This window comes from Leptopilina boulardi, unplaced genomic scaffold (genome assembly GCF_019393585.1).
Source record: "Leptopilina boulardi isolate dan_hultmark-lab unplaced genomic scaffold, ZJU_Lbou_2.1 LbouV2_332, whole genome shotgun sequence".
Taxonomy (NCBI): domain Eukaryota; kingdom Metazoa; phylum Arthropoda; class Insecta; order Hymenoptera; family Figitidae; genus Leptopilina; species Leptopilina boulardi.
Genome location: NW_026137899.1, coordinates 3,427,618 through 3,442,353, shown reverse-complemented (window position 1 = coordinate 3,442,353; position 14,736 = coordinate 3,427,618). Strand labels below are relative to the sequence as shown.

The window sequence follows — 14,736 nt, the reverse complement described above, 5'->3', positions numbered from 1 at the left end:
GCAAAATTTTGAATTTTTCGCACATAACAGACAGAGTCTGTGTTGTTCTGAATATTTTCCAAAAGGTTTTTTTAAAAAATATTCAAAATTGTGCTTTTCACATACCTGAGAAGTTTGCGTGTCATGCGCCATGATTTGTGACGTCACGAAGGTTCAAATGCTCTTAAAGGAATTTGAATTTTTTTTGTTGTTAAATTTAATCCATCATATTGGATTCGCTATTTTGAATTTCAAAAATTTTACTTTATTTTCATAATCAGTGATTTCAAAAACCTATAAATATCAAGATTCCATCGAATTCAATTAATTTTTAAATTTGTTAGTCTAACATTTTTTCTGTACGGCAAAAAATGTACCAAGTATATTTTTTTAAGATTAGAAAAAAACACGAACTAAATTTTGAATATTGATCTTGAATTCGAATTTAATTAGTAAAATACGTAAGAATTGAAAAGTCTGGTCAGTTGTACTAAAATTTTTGTCAACATAGCCTTTAACATTTAAAAATTAAAAAATAAGAAAGTATAAATGACTGCTAAATAAATTTTCAAGTTTACTATTCTTTTTTAGTTGCAGAGTCAAAAGAATGGAATTCATTCAAACAAATTTTATTGTACAAAAATACGAGTAAATCAAAATTGAAATGAAAATGGTGATTCACTGAAGTGAAAATTTTAATTGTCATAAGTGTTGAAAATTCGCCATAATAAAATTTCTCAATTAATTTATTTTTCGATTAAATAATAGTTCTAGACTTAATTTTAAAAACGCTAAAAATAAGGATTAATCCTGATAATTTTTATGGTTCCATGCGCTCCGAAATTTCCCGGATGCATTCAGTTATTGTTAACAACAGCAGATTACCAGTATATAATAATAAAAATAATAATAATTTAAATTTAGTGTATAATTAAGGTACACCGATCACAATTGATTATTTGAAATTCTTCAAAAAATGTTTCGCATTTTAAATGTATTTTATTCACTTTTTTTCTTTGGTTCATCAATACAAAAATTCCGTCAAAAATATTTTTCCTTTTTATTGTTTGCTAGTAATAATCATTATTACATATCAGGACAATTTGATGATCGTTTTATCTGAAGGCTTTGAAATTCAATGCTTTTTTATCATGGAATAATTTTTCTATTTTTAAAAAATTGTTTTTTTCTCAGTTCCACAGTTTTTTTTTTCATTTTTTCGCAACTATTCGAATTTTCTGCAGCTATTTACATTTGTTACAGATTATTTAAATTTTTTAATATTAATAATTAATTTTTTTAATTATTGTGGCTTTTATAATTTTTAATATAATAATTTCAAAATTATTTTTAGCTATTTAAAATTTTGTTTAGCTACATTCTTAAAATTTTTAATCTATTAAATTTTAATGTAACTGTTCGATTTTCTAATTTGAGCTCTTCTTTAAATCAGCTTCACAGTTATTTGTTTTTTTTTTCTTTATATATATATATATATATATATATATATATATATATATATATATATATATATATATATATATATATATATATATATAAATCAAAAGCCCTCTAATTTGTCGATCTGCGACTTTCAATAAAAGTTCCCGTCGCTTTGATGTCCCCTCTAGTATATGAGCACATGTTTTTTTCGCAACTCACAAAACAGTTGGAATTTTGAACATGATTTTTCCCTCTACACTGGCGATAAAAAAATTAATTTAGGATAGAATTTTTTTCCACTGTAATTGCTAGCAAATAAAGGATAAGAAAGTAATGAAAGATATCGTTTTTTGAAACTTCACTAGTTAAGGTCGAGTTTTTTACATTTATTCAAAACCAATGAAAAGTATTACAATTTTGAACTTAGAAACTAAAATTATATTCTTATAGAATAAAATTATTATATTTATATAACAGTAAAATATAAATAAATAAATTATATATATAATAAATATTTGAAATATAATATAGATAATGTTATAAAATAATGTTTGAATTTTATTATAAAAAAATTCAACTGTTGAAGTATATTTTGATTTGAATTTTGTTAGAAAAATAAAAATTATGCGTTGCAAAAACCAAGAAGTTGAGCAACTCAAAATTAAATTTTATTCTAAAAGATTTAAAAAAACGCAATTACCAACAAAACATTTTGTTTATGTACAAAATAGTTTTTTATAACCTGAGAATTTTCAATATATTTCTATGTTTAATATAACTTGATGAAGTAAATTGTCGTAACTTAAAAAATATTTTATTATAAAAACAAAAAAAAAACCGCTGCCAAGTTATAGTACATATTGCTTCCTCATAGATTTATATTTGTTTTGTGGTCATTTCATGAACATTTTTCTTTCTTATAGAGATTTAAGTCAATAACTAAAAAATGCAAAAAAGTCAGATTTAAAAAAATTTTATTTTTAAACCGTTAATAATTCCGTCATATTTTATTTTTAAAGATTCCAAAATATGTCAAAAGATGCGTCTTAAAAAGCTCTACAAATTAAAAGAAAAATATCTATAGATTTTCATACTCTTTTTTAAGTTATGGGCAAAAAACGTTTCTTTGAAAATTTTAACTTTAGAAAAAAGTTGAACTTGGTTAATCCTTAAAATATGGCCAAAAATCCCACTCGAATTTTTTCGTCAAAACAATACTTCCACAATGAGGAAGCAAAATGTAATATAAAACAAATTTGGATTATAACGTTTTTTATTTTGTAAGATAAAACATAAAATTTTTGTAAACTTAAAATTAAAGTAATTGAAAGATGAGATTTTAGAATATTTACCGAAAGTTATTTTCAAGCTGAGTAAAGGCAAACGAAAATGACTACGGAATTTATCACAATGGAAGTTTATACTCAACTTGAAGAAACTTGGCGAGTTTACAGTTGAACAATGAACTTATGTTACTTGCAACCAAGTTGTATTAGTTTTAAAACATCATTTCAGGTAAACAAGAATCTCTCTTGAGTTAATGATATGCTCTAAATTTTGCGCGTACGTCTTAACTAGTGAATTCAAAAATGATATCGAATCGAATTTTTTTTGTCCTACAAAGTCCTATTTAGATTTCGACTAGATTATAATGATGAGGATGATTTCTATAAGAGTAATTTTTTTCAATAATACTATAGACTTTTGTCGTCCGTATAAAACAACGGTCGATTTTTGCCATCAGTGTGAATATTCCAATCACAAAAGTATTTTCTGTTTCGCCCCACAATTAATATATGTATATGTCCTTAAATACTTTCTATTCTTACAAGATTTCTCAATATCTTATTACAGAGCTAAAAAATTAGTCAATTGCTTAATTAGTCGGATTTAATCAACTCACGGAGAGAAAAATTCCATTGGATTTTGAGTCTCTCTTCAATCTTTTCAATTGATTATTCAAAGGGGGATTTTTTTTATTGACTGCGGTCAGGGCGCTTTTTAGAAATATTTCTCTTCGCGAGGAAAAAAAAGATTCTGATGATGGCGATTTTTAACGTCTGGCACTGAGTTTTTTTTATTTATTCTTCTTTTGTGAATTTAGTAGTCAGCAGTTGACTACTTGCATATATATGAAAAACGACGAATGAGATTATTCGAAAGAATGAACAGTGCGAGATTGTATTTTCTCTCCATTATCTTTTTTTCTACCCATTGTTTTAGAGATCGCTGCCCGCTTTTTTCCATATCTTTTGTTTCCAATAAACCTTTTCTTTCTCTCTCTCTTTCCCATTTCTTCGTTTCTCTAGGTTCCTTATTTTCCCGCTTCTTCTACTTTTTGTTTGTTTGTCTTCATTATCATGCATCCATTATATCCCCTCTGCTTTTTTTTAGTTTTCAGAGCAGAAATTTTTCTGGATTTTTTGATAAATGACAGGCACGCTGAGAAGAGCGAATATTTTTTTTAATGATTCTCATGTTGATCGTTCGTACTTTTTAGAATGCGAGTCGAGAACATGCAAAGAAAGTAAAATTCAAAGAATTGGAAGCTGTAGTTTTTTATTCCGGTTTTAGACGATGCCACAATGTGACGGTTTGCTTTGGTTTCGTAATCATTTCCTGCCAATGCTTCGTCTCGGATACACCACTTCCATTTTTCCCTGTAACAAAAATTGCTAAATAAGGAATTTTCTCCAATATATACTATCCAACCAGATTTGCGAGATTTTATTGCATTATTTCATGCGAAATAAAAAACTGTTTATAGTATCATTTTTTTTATTACTTTCTTAATATTCTTACAAAATTTAAAATTGGTTTAAAAAAAGTTTTAATAAAATAAAATTAATCAACTGAAAAATTTTTATGTAACCAAATAACTTTGATTAATTACTTTTTTTATTAAAAATATAAATAAAATATAATGTAGTAAAAATCGCAATTAAAATAAATTATTGAATTTTTCATATGGAAAAAACTATAATGCCAAGATAATCATCTTTCTTTTAGGTTTAAGGATTTTATTATAAATTTTGCTTCCTCGTGGAGGAAGCTTTGTAGTCTTTTCGTTTATAAAACTTTTCAAAGTGGCGGAAACAAATTTTTTTCTTTATAGAAACATGTTATATGAGATCCTAATCAATTATCCGGATGAATGTATGTGTGTGTGTGTGGATCCCTTTTTTGTTTAGAAGATAACATTAACAGGTTTTAATGGATTTAGATAAAATTTGGTAGGCTTATTTATCATATTAATATCTCAAATCTGACCAAAGGATTTTGAAAAATACCCAAAAAAAAATTTTTATCGTCTTTTTTCCAAAAAATTTTTTTTAATCGAAAAAATTTTTAAATAGAAAAATTTAAGGTTATAATATATAATAAAATCGTATTCCTTACATCAAGACGAATCGATCGATATATATAAAGTATACATTTAAGGTAAATTTAAATAAAATTTTGCTTTCTCCACGAGGAAGCAAATTTTTTTGCTGATCGTAAAGAGGAAGCAAAATGTCCATGTAATGAACATCTGAATTTACAACTTGTTTAAGATTTATGAAAATGAACACTAATGTGCGTCAAAATTTTTTTGGTTAGAAAATGAAATACTTTCAATGGATTATTCCCCGATTTAACCAAAAAAGTTCATCTGAAATATTAACGACACTGGAAAAGTAGTATAATATAAAGAGAATTAAAATACACATACTATAATATAGTAAAATTAATTTTTTTCTCGTAAGATAAGAATTTATTTTTTGAAATTCTTAGAAATAACATTTTTTATTAAATGTTTAATCACCTTAACTTTTAATTTTTTAAATATTTAAAAATTCTAAATTATTCAAAAATAATTCTAAAATTTATTTAAAAAAAAGTAAAATTAGGTACCTTTTAAAATCGCTGGAAAAGAATAAAATTGAAAACATTAATTCTATTTAATTCTAAAAATCCTCTCTTATTCATCTTAATTTCTGACTAGCGATGTATCCTCGCTCGCTAACGCTCGCTCGAGAGAATTTCTATTATCAATTATTAACCTAATGTTTTGTACTTATATTAAATGTATCTTTTAATATAATATATGATAGTGTAAATGTGTGTATGTTATACATAACATTATTATGTTTTTTTTATTTATGTTTATTATTATTATTTATAGTGTTATGTCTATGTGAATGTATGCGTATATTTTTATAATATTATTTATTGTTATATGTTATATTATATATATACATGTATATTATATATATATATATATATATATATATATATATATATATATTATAATTCATAATCTAAAAAAATATATATAGGCAATAAATATTTTAAAAATATAATAATAAGCCGTCAAAAAAAATGAAGAATTATTTAAATAAATAATAAATAATTAATAATAAGGAATACGATTCAAACATAAATATAACATAAATCTATTCCCTGGCGGATTGGGAAAACCGAGTTGTAACCGAATTGGGCGAGGGGCTGTTCACTGAAAATCCAATTGAACAATATTTGAGAATTCATTAAAGATTTTTAAGGATTGCTAGTCATTTTTGTAATTCCTATTTTGAAATTAAGGGAAATAGTGCTTTCATTTTATTTGAAGTAATTACTTGCAATAGTAAGATTGCAAGAAAAATAGATTAATTGTATAATTCGCCGCCGAATTCGCTCGTATGTCTCCGTAACCATTCGTGACTCGCAACAATTCTTACTGCATGATTTAGAATTTTACTGGAATCGACGAGATTCGTTTGGATTCGCATAATATTCGACAAATTCGAACGTCCTTTTCAATAATCGTCGGTAATCTCTAATTAAAATACAATATATTCAGAATCAATAAATTTACATTTTCTCATGTTAATTGATGCATATTCGGAAGATACCTAGTATATTCTCTACATTACAAATCGGGTATTCGAGAGTGAACAGCCCCTCGGAATTGGGTTACGATTCGGTTACGTTTCGGTTCATTGTGAAATATTATCGTTAATCGACGAAATATGTAGTAAATAACTATTAGGAATGGTTAATATACATTTAGAGTGCTTATTTATGCAATAATAATAATAATAAATTAAGATATAATTAATTAATAATAAGTGTTTTAAGTGTACAGTGCATACAGTTGTTGAATTACCATATATATGTATATTACCATAAGCGGCAGCTGTGATACGCGCGTTAAACCCTAGATGGCGTTAAGGATGACTTTGTGAATGAATTTCTAAAATTAAGCCCTTGAGTGTCAAATGTGTAAGTGAATATATAAGTTTTAAAAAAATAGATCAATTTATTAAAACAACTTTTTTGATTTGTACAAATATAAAAAAAAAAATTTTTTATACCGAACAAAAATTTTTTTAATGAGAAAAAGTTTTTTTATGTCAAAATTAATGTTTCTCATTTCATTGAGAAAAAAAATTTTTTATTCAGAAAAAAAAAATTTTTTCGGGAAAAAAAGTTTTTTTATGTCAAAATTAATGTTTCTCATTTTATTGAGGAAAAAAATTATTTTAAGAATAAAAAATTTTTTTAGAAAAAAATTTTTTTCAAAATTAATCTTTCTCATTTTATTGATGAAAAAAAATGTTTATTTTTTTATTTGTTTAATTATAATAATAATAATAATAATAATAATTAAACATATAACAAAAATAATTTTAAATAATAATTATTATAATAATAATAATTAAACAAATAACAAAAATAAACATTTTTTTTCTTTATATAATTTTTTTTTCATCAATAAAATGAGAAAGATTAATTTTGAAAAAAACTTTTTCCAATAAAATTTTTTATTCTTAAAATAATTTTTTTTCTCAATGAAATGAGAAACATTAATTTTGACATAAAAAAACTTTTTCTCATTAAAAAAATTTTTGTTCGGTATAAAAATTTTTTTTTTTATATTTGTACAAATCAAAAAAGTTGTTTTAATAAATTGATCTATTTTTTTAAAACTTATATATTCACTTACACATTTGACACTCAAGGGCTTAATTTTAGAAATTCATTCACAAAGTCATCCTTAACGCCATCTAGGGTTTTATCGCGCGTATCACAGCTGCCGCTTATGGTAATATACATATATATGGTAATTCAACAACTGTATGCACTGTACACTTAAAACACTTATTATTAATTAATTATATCTTAATTTATTATTATTATTATTACATAAATAAGCACTCTAAATGTATATTAACCATTCCTAATAGTTATTTACTACATATTTCGTCTATTAACGATAGTATTTCACAATGAACCGAAACGTAACCGAATCGTAACCCAATTCGGTTACAACTCGGTTTTCCCAATCCGCCAGGGTTATAATATAAATTTCAGTAGTGGGATTACGAATAGCGCTAGTCGCTATGTAGCGCTTTTCGCTATTTAGGGTTAAAAACTTACATATTTTTAGTGAAATTTGTTCTAAATGATGTCCAAAATAAAATAGCGTTGACAGTTTTTTAAAATCTTAAACTGCAAGATCTTTGACATAGAATTCATGTCAATTTCCTCACGCAGTAGTATAAGGAGACGTAACGCCATGCATTCAAAGCAACCCCAAATGCGTGTCCTAGAGTTACTAAGGTTCAGAGTTGCCAATGACCCTACCTAAACGCTACTGCGCTTGCGCTACAACAACTCTCTTATAGGTCGAAAAAAGCGCGCTTATATAAAATGCTTAATAATAAGAAAACGTTAATAAAGCGATATAAAACTATTTTCACTAAATTGAATTTATTTTTTTTTGTTAATTATATTGCTTCTTTATAAAAAAAATATTAATTTACTTAATGTTCTTAAGTATGTAAAAATAATAATAATAATTATTATAATATTAATAATTTTATTATATTTATATCATTATTGTTATTATTTTTTTATAAAATATATAATCTATTATTATTATTATCAATTTAATATTTATTAACTAATTTTATAATATATTATTTATTTTTGTTATTATCATTAAATTGTTATTTATTAATTATCTATGATATATACATATATATTTTTTTAAAACTTTAGCGAAATTTTTTTGTACTTTTTTATGAGGAAAATTTGAATTGGGAAAAAAGTACAAAAAAAATTCGATACATTTTTTTGAAATATATAGATATAATACATTCATAGATATTTAATAATAATTTATTGAAAATAATGATAATAATAATAAATATTATATTGATGATAATAATAATAGATTATGAATATTTTATTTAAAAATTAATTACAATAATGATATAAATAAAATAAAATTATTATTATATACTTAAGTACATTAAGTAAATTAATTTTTTTTTATTAGGAAGCAATATAATTAACAGAAAAAATAAATTCAATATTGAAAATAGTTTTATATTGCTTTATTAAAGTTTTCTTATTATTAAGCATTTTATATTAGCGCGCTTTTTCGACCTATAAGAGAGTTGTCGTAACGCAAGCGCAGTAGCGTTTAGGTAGGGTCATTGGCAACTCTGCTAAGGTTTTCGAATAATGCTCTTGTAGCGCCTCTACTGAGATAAATCGGAATCAAAATATATCGTCTGCTATCGCGTAAACAACTGTAGTTGACAGCAAAAGTGTTTTGATCACGAAGTGGTTTTGATAAAATATTGTGTAATAAATAAATAATAAAATAAATATTGTGAAATATTAAATAAAACAAGGAGGGGGTCCTTTATGTTTATTTCATAAACATTATGCTTCCTCATTGTGTGAAGCAAAAAATTCGCTTCCTCGTGAATGTTCCTCCACAAAGTGCAAATCACATATCTTATCCTTTTTTGTCAATTTTGGTTTTTTTCCAATGCCAACAATAGCACTCGACCAAGTTAACAAACTTTCATTCTATAATAGGAAAGCATTAAAAAATAAAAAACACTTCGGAAATAATTAAAACTCTAATGATATAAAATATTAACAATAATAAAACAATAATAAAAATTAAATACTGTTCGAGCCGAAAAAAAAAATTTGATTTACTCCATTTTTTTCTTCTTTTGTAGTTATTTTTGATCCACATCCTTTTATAAAACATGACATTTCACTGATAACATTAACAAAGCACAAAGTGCAAGCGCGAAACACCGGTTCAAGACAATTTGTCAGCACTAGTGTTCTAAAGACAGTAAATTACGTCAAGAAGAGAAAGAAGATTACGGTAAATTACCGGATCGTTTTTTCTCTGAGAATTTTTACTTGTACTTTTATCCTTGTCTGACACGTGCGTTGTCATGACAACGTGTATGACGAGGATAAAAGTACATACATATGTTCCTGACTGTACAATTGAGCTGCCGGATCAAAGAAGGGCACATAACCCATTTGAATTACATTAGTTATGTGCCCTTCTTTGATCCGGCAGCTCAATTATTATTATAATGAAAAATATCTTTGTTACAATATATAATATATATATTAATATATTAATATTGATATAATATTACATTATTATATTGAATCAGGTACATTTATATGCCTGCACTTTTATCCTTGTCTAACACACATGTTGCCATGACGACGCACGTGTTAGACAATGATAAAAGTGCAGGCATATATACCCGACTGTCATCTTGTCAGTAAGAACACAGAGAAAATTAGGGTGCAGTCCCATGGAGCAGATTAGACGTTGACCAATAAAAAAACAGTCTCTAACGGAAATGCAAAAATTTGCCGCGAGAGACTAACTTTTGATTGGCTGAAATCTATTCTGCTAATCTGCTCTATGGGACTGCACCCTTACAGTCTATTATATTCATTGTTCAAATTATTCATTTAATAACATGTCGGTCGTTTATTTATAACTTACATACTATAAAAATACATATTTAAATTTAAAAAAGGCAATTATCAATCACTTAAATGAATATTCTCATAAATTCTCTTTTTTTCGGTAATTTACCGCAATTTTCTTTTTTACCTTCTCAGGTTTCAATTTTACCGAGAATTTTAAAACACTAGTCAGCACATGCGAGCACGTGATAAATTTTAATTCTCTATTTCTCCACGCGCGGCGTCCTCATCGCATTATTAGAAAAATGCGGAAACTCTAGGACACGATTTTGGGGCTCACTTTCACCACAATCTACTATGGGCGTTACGTCTCCTTATACTACTTCGTGAATTTCCTAAAAGAGTTTATCTACGTAGCAAACCAATACGACACGAAGGTGGAAACAATTCTCTAACTTCATGTTTGCCAACTGTTATTTTACAAAAAAATAATTTACAAAAAATTATTTGATTAAACATCATGATTATTCGAATAAATTTAACCTGAATCCATAATTTTTAACTTCATACTTGCCGCTTTAAAAAGTACTTAGAATATAATTTCTATCTTTGAATTTTACCAGCAAAACAATTGTGCTAACCTAAATCTGTGAAACTGATATACAATTTTTTTGAGTCACTCAGTAACTAAAAATTTTTCTTAAGTGAATGTAGCTTCAAATCGATACAAAGCGAAATCTTCGTAGCGCTGTTGCTATTCGTAATCCCACTCCAGGAATAAATTTCATATATATATATATAAATTTATTTAATACCTATACATTATTTTCAAACAATAATAATAATTATTATATAATATATTATATAATATTATTATTCTATAATTTTTACAATAATAATTATTAATTCATAATTCAATTAAATCGGTATATAAATAAATATATAAACAAATCAAGACAAATAAGTTATAATAATAAGGAATACAATTCAAACATACATATCTTTCTTAAAAAAGACTGTTTGAGAAAAGTCGAATATATATCGAAATGAGAAATAAGCACTGACAATGTGAAAGTGAATAGAAGGATGAACTCACATTTCCAATGAAATGTAGTACCTTAAAAACTCACATATACTTAGAAAATGGAGCTGCAGTCGCTCTTTTAAATGTCATTGGAGTTCGTAATTTTCATTTAATTTCAATTAATTTAACAATTTAGAAACTAAATGAAAATTAAAGTAATGTTAAATAAATCATATTAAATATATAATACAAAAAATATATATATTGAGATAATATATATATATTGTGTATATATTGAGATAATTAATTCAGAATTATGTAAAAACATTACCATTGAGCATAATTAAGTTATAATATAAACAAAAAATAATATATAGATAATAATTTAATAATATTTCAATTATTAATAAAAACTTAATATATAACGTTTTTTGTTAATATATACATATATATATATTAAGTATCTACCATCCAAATATTATAATGGGCTTTTTAGTAGATTTGAAGAAAAAGATTAAAATAAAAAATCGTTTTAATGAATTTAACAAAGAATATGAAGTCAGGATGTAACCTTTTTGAATCCTGCGTCAGAGTCAAATTCATTTGTTTGGGTAAGTCCACGTCAGAAATATCAGAATCTGCAAGTGGTTCTTCGATTTTAATGATTCTTGGTAAAATTATAGCTTAATATAAGAGCAATGTGTACGTAAAAGGTATTTTTAAAATATCTGAAATTGTAGGAGTTATATCAATTTTAATTTTTGATACTGCATTTTTTTCTTTCCTTTATATCTCGGTCAATTTTCAACCGATTTTGATGAATCAAAAACGATTTTTTCAGAAAATTACGTATTTTTAGAAAATTTTAAAATAAAAATAAAATTTTGTTATTTAAATAGAAAAAAGTTAAAAAAAATTTCTTTTAGATTTTTTTCAATTTCGACCTCTTTTCTTTAATTTTTAATTTTTAATAATATTCCTTTTTATTTTATCTTTAATTTAAAAAAAAATTCATCCTGGAGACTTTTTTAGATCTCGTGATATCGTTCTTTAAATATCCACATCTCAAGAAAACTAGGATTCAGATTTGTGTTTCTACTTTCATTTGTTTTATAATATTATTGTTACAAACTAGAAACTTTCGCGTAATAATGTTTTTATTTTTAAATTACTTGACTAAAATAAGTGAAAATTCAAGCAAATCAATATTTTATTAATAGATTTGAAGCAAAGTTTTTATTTTTTGTGATATTTATAATTTAAAATAAATTGTAATGAAACCTTAACATGAGACGCATGAAAATCCCCTAAACTTCATATAACAGATATGCCATTTGACAGAAATTTATATAACAGAAATTTTATTGGACAGAATATTTACATGGCAGACAATTCATATAACAGACTTTTCATTGGACAGACGTTTGATTGGACAGAATTTTTATCGAACAGAAATGTCACTTAACAGAAATTTTATCTGACAGAATTTCCATTCAACAGAACATAAGTATAGCAGAACTCTAATTGGTCATACTTTAACTTTTGTTCTGTTGAATGGAAATTCTGTCAGGTAAAATTTCTGTTAAGTAACATTTCTGTTCGATAAAAATTCTGTCCAATCAAACGTCTGCCCAATGAAAAGTCTGTTATATGAATCGTCTGCCGTGTAAATATTCTATCCAATGAGAGTTCTGCTATACTTATGTTCTGTTGAATGGAAATTCTGTCAGATAAAATTTCTGTTAAGTGACATTTCTGTTCGATAAAAATTCTGTCCAATCAAACGTCTGCCCAATGAAAAGTCTGTTATATGAATCGTCTGCCGTGTAAATATTCTATCCAATGAGAGTTCTGCTATACTTATGTTCTGTTGAATGGAAATTCTGTCAGATAAAATTTCTGTTAAGTGACATTTCTGTTCGATAAAAATTCTGTCCAATCAAACATCTGTCCAATGAAAAGTCTGTTATATGAATTGTCTGCCATGTAAATATTCTGTCCAATAAAATTTCTGTTATATAGGGTGTTTTCGAGATTCGTGCTGTCAGCACGCTGTGAGAACGAAGGGGTTCTCAACTGATTTTTAACGAATTTTTTTGAAAACTTCTTATGATTGGTCAATTACATATTAAAAGCGCGTGTATATGAAACAGGCTTTAATTTCTGGTGTTATTGAGAAAAAAGTTCTAGGAATTTTGTGAAAAATGTTGTGCCTACACTACACTTGTGTGCTGATAGCACGCTTTGTCTTTTTACTCGCAGCATCGCAGCATCGCAGCAGTAACACGTGACAGACAGTCCAGTATTTGAAATATGGAAGGCGAGGAAGATTTTGCGGTTCCAAGGCATTAATCCTCAATTTAAAATTTTTAAAAACGTTAACAAATGTTTTATAATTGATAGAAATAAAATACTCATTTGCAAAAATAACATAATTAAGAAATAATCATTTTTTCGCCTCCAAACTATTTTCACTTCTCCTGAATTGTGAGACTATCAAAAAATTTCAAATTATATTATTTTAATTTAATGCAATTATAATTGAAACTATATTTCTTACACGATAATAATTACACAATTTATTTAAAAAATTGTTTGAACTGGAAAACAGCGGTTGTCCCCAAATTATTTTCGAAAAATATTTTGGAGGCAAATGCTAAAACTATAATTTATTGAAATAAAGTTTAATTAAAATATTGTTTAAAACTTATTTTTTCACATGTACATATTTAACAATTTTTATTTAAGAACAATATGGCCCAATATTCATTTGCAAAAATAACAAATTTAAGAAATACTCATTTTGTCGCCTCCAAAATATTTTCTCTTCTCCTGAATTATAAAAATATCGAAAAATGGCCGTCGAGGTTTGGTAAGGTGCATATTTTAAAGTGACATTCATAGGTGCGATTACAAAACTCAGTCAGAAAGTGGTTGAAAACCGTTTCATGCTATCAGCACGCTGACAGCACGGATCTCGAAAACACCCATAAATCTCTGTCAAATGGCATTTCTGTTATATGAAGTTTAGGGGATTTTCATGCGTCTCCTTAACATTGCAACCTGAAATTGTAGCTAAAGTTTTTAGCGCTTTCATTTAGAGGATTCTAAAATAAATAGTTATTCATAACCATAAAAAATTTCAACAAACAAATGAAAGTAATGATAGAAGCAAGTCCTGCGGTTTTCAAATTGATGAAGACTTATAATACTTAAAGGACGATATCACGAGATCTAAAAAAGTCTCCAGGATGAAGTTTTTTCTTAAATTAAAGATAAAATAAAAAGGAATATTATTAAAAAAATAAAAATTAAAAAAAAGAGGTCGAAATTGAAAAAAAATCTAAAAAAAATTTTGTTTTTTACTTTTTTCTATTTAAATAACAAAATTTTATTTTTATTTTTAAATTTTCTGAAAATACGTAATTTTCTGAAAAAAATCGTTTTTGATTCATCAAAATCGGTTGAAAATTGACCGAGATATAAAGGAAAGAAAAAAATGCAGTATCAAAATTAAAAGTGATATAACTCCTACA

The 14,736-nt window shown here is 25.5% G+C and overlaps 2 protein-coding genes across 10 annotated transcripts in view; one reads left to right on the top strand and one right to left on the bottom strand.

Moving 5' to 3' along the window:
* LOC127285399 (dynein axonemal intermediate chain 7-like) overlaps nucleotides 1–14,736 on the top strand; it is a 236,925-nt gene that overhangs the window by 86,322 nt on the left and 135,867 nt on the right. The gene's annotated exons all lie outside the window — the stretch shown is intronic.
* LOC127285401 (synaptotagmin-7) overlaps nucleotides 1,487–14,736 on the bottom strand; it is an 858,561-nt gene continuing 845,311 nt past the window's right edge. For all 7 annotated transcript variants that reach the window (XM_051311398.1, XM_051311399.1, XM_051311396.1 and 4 more), the window contains one exon: nucleotides 1,487–4,082. In XM_051311398.1, coding sequence (XP_051167355.1) covers nucleotides 3,982–4,082 — 101 coding nt within the window. In that variant the 3' untranslated portion in view covers nucleotides 1,487–3,981. The remainder of the gene's footprint in view (nucleotides 4,083–14,736) is intronic.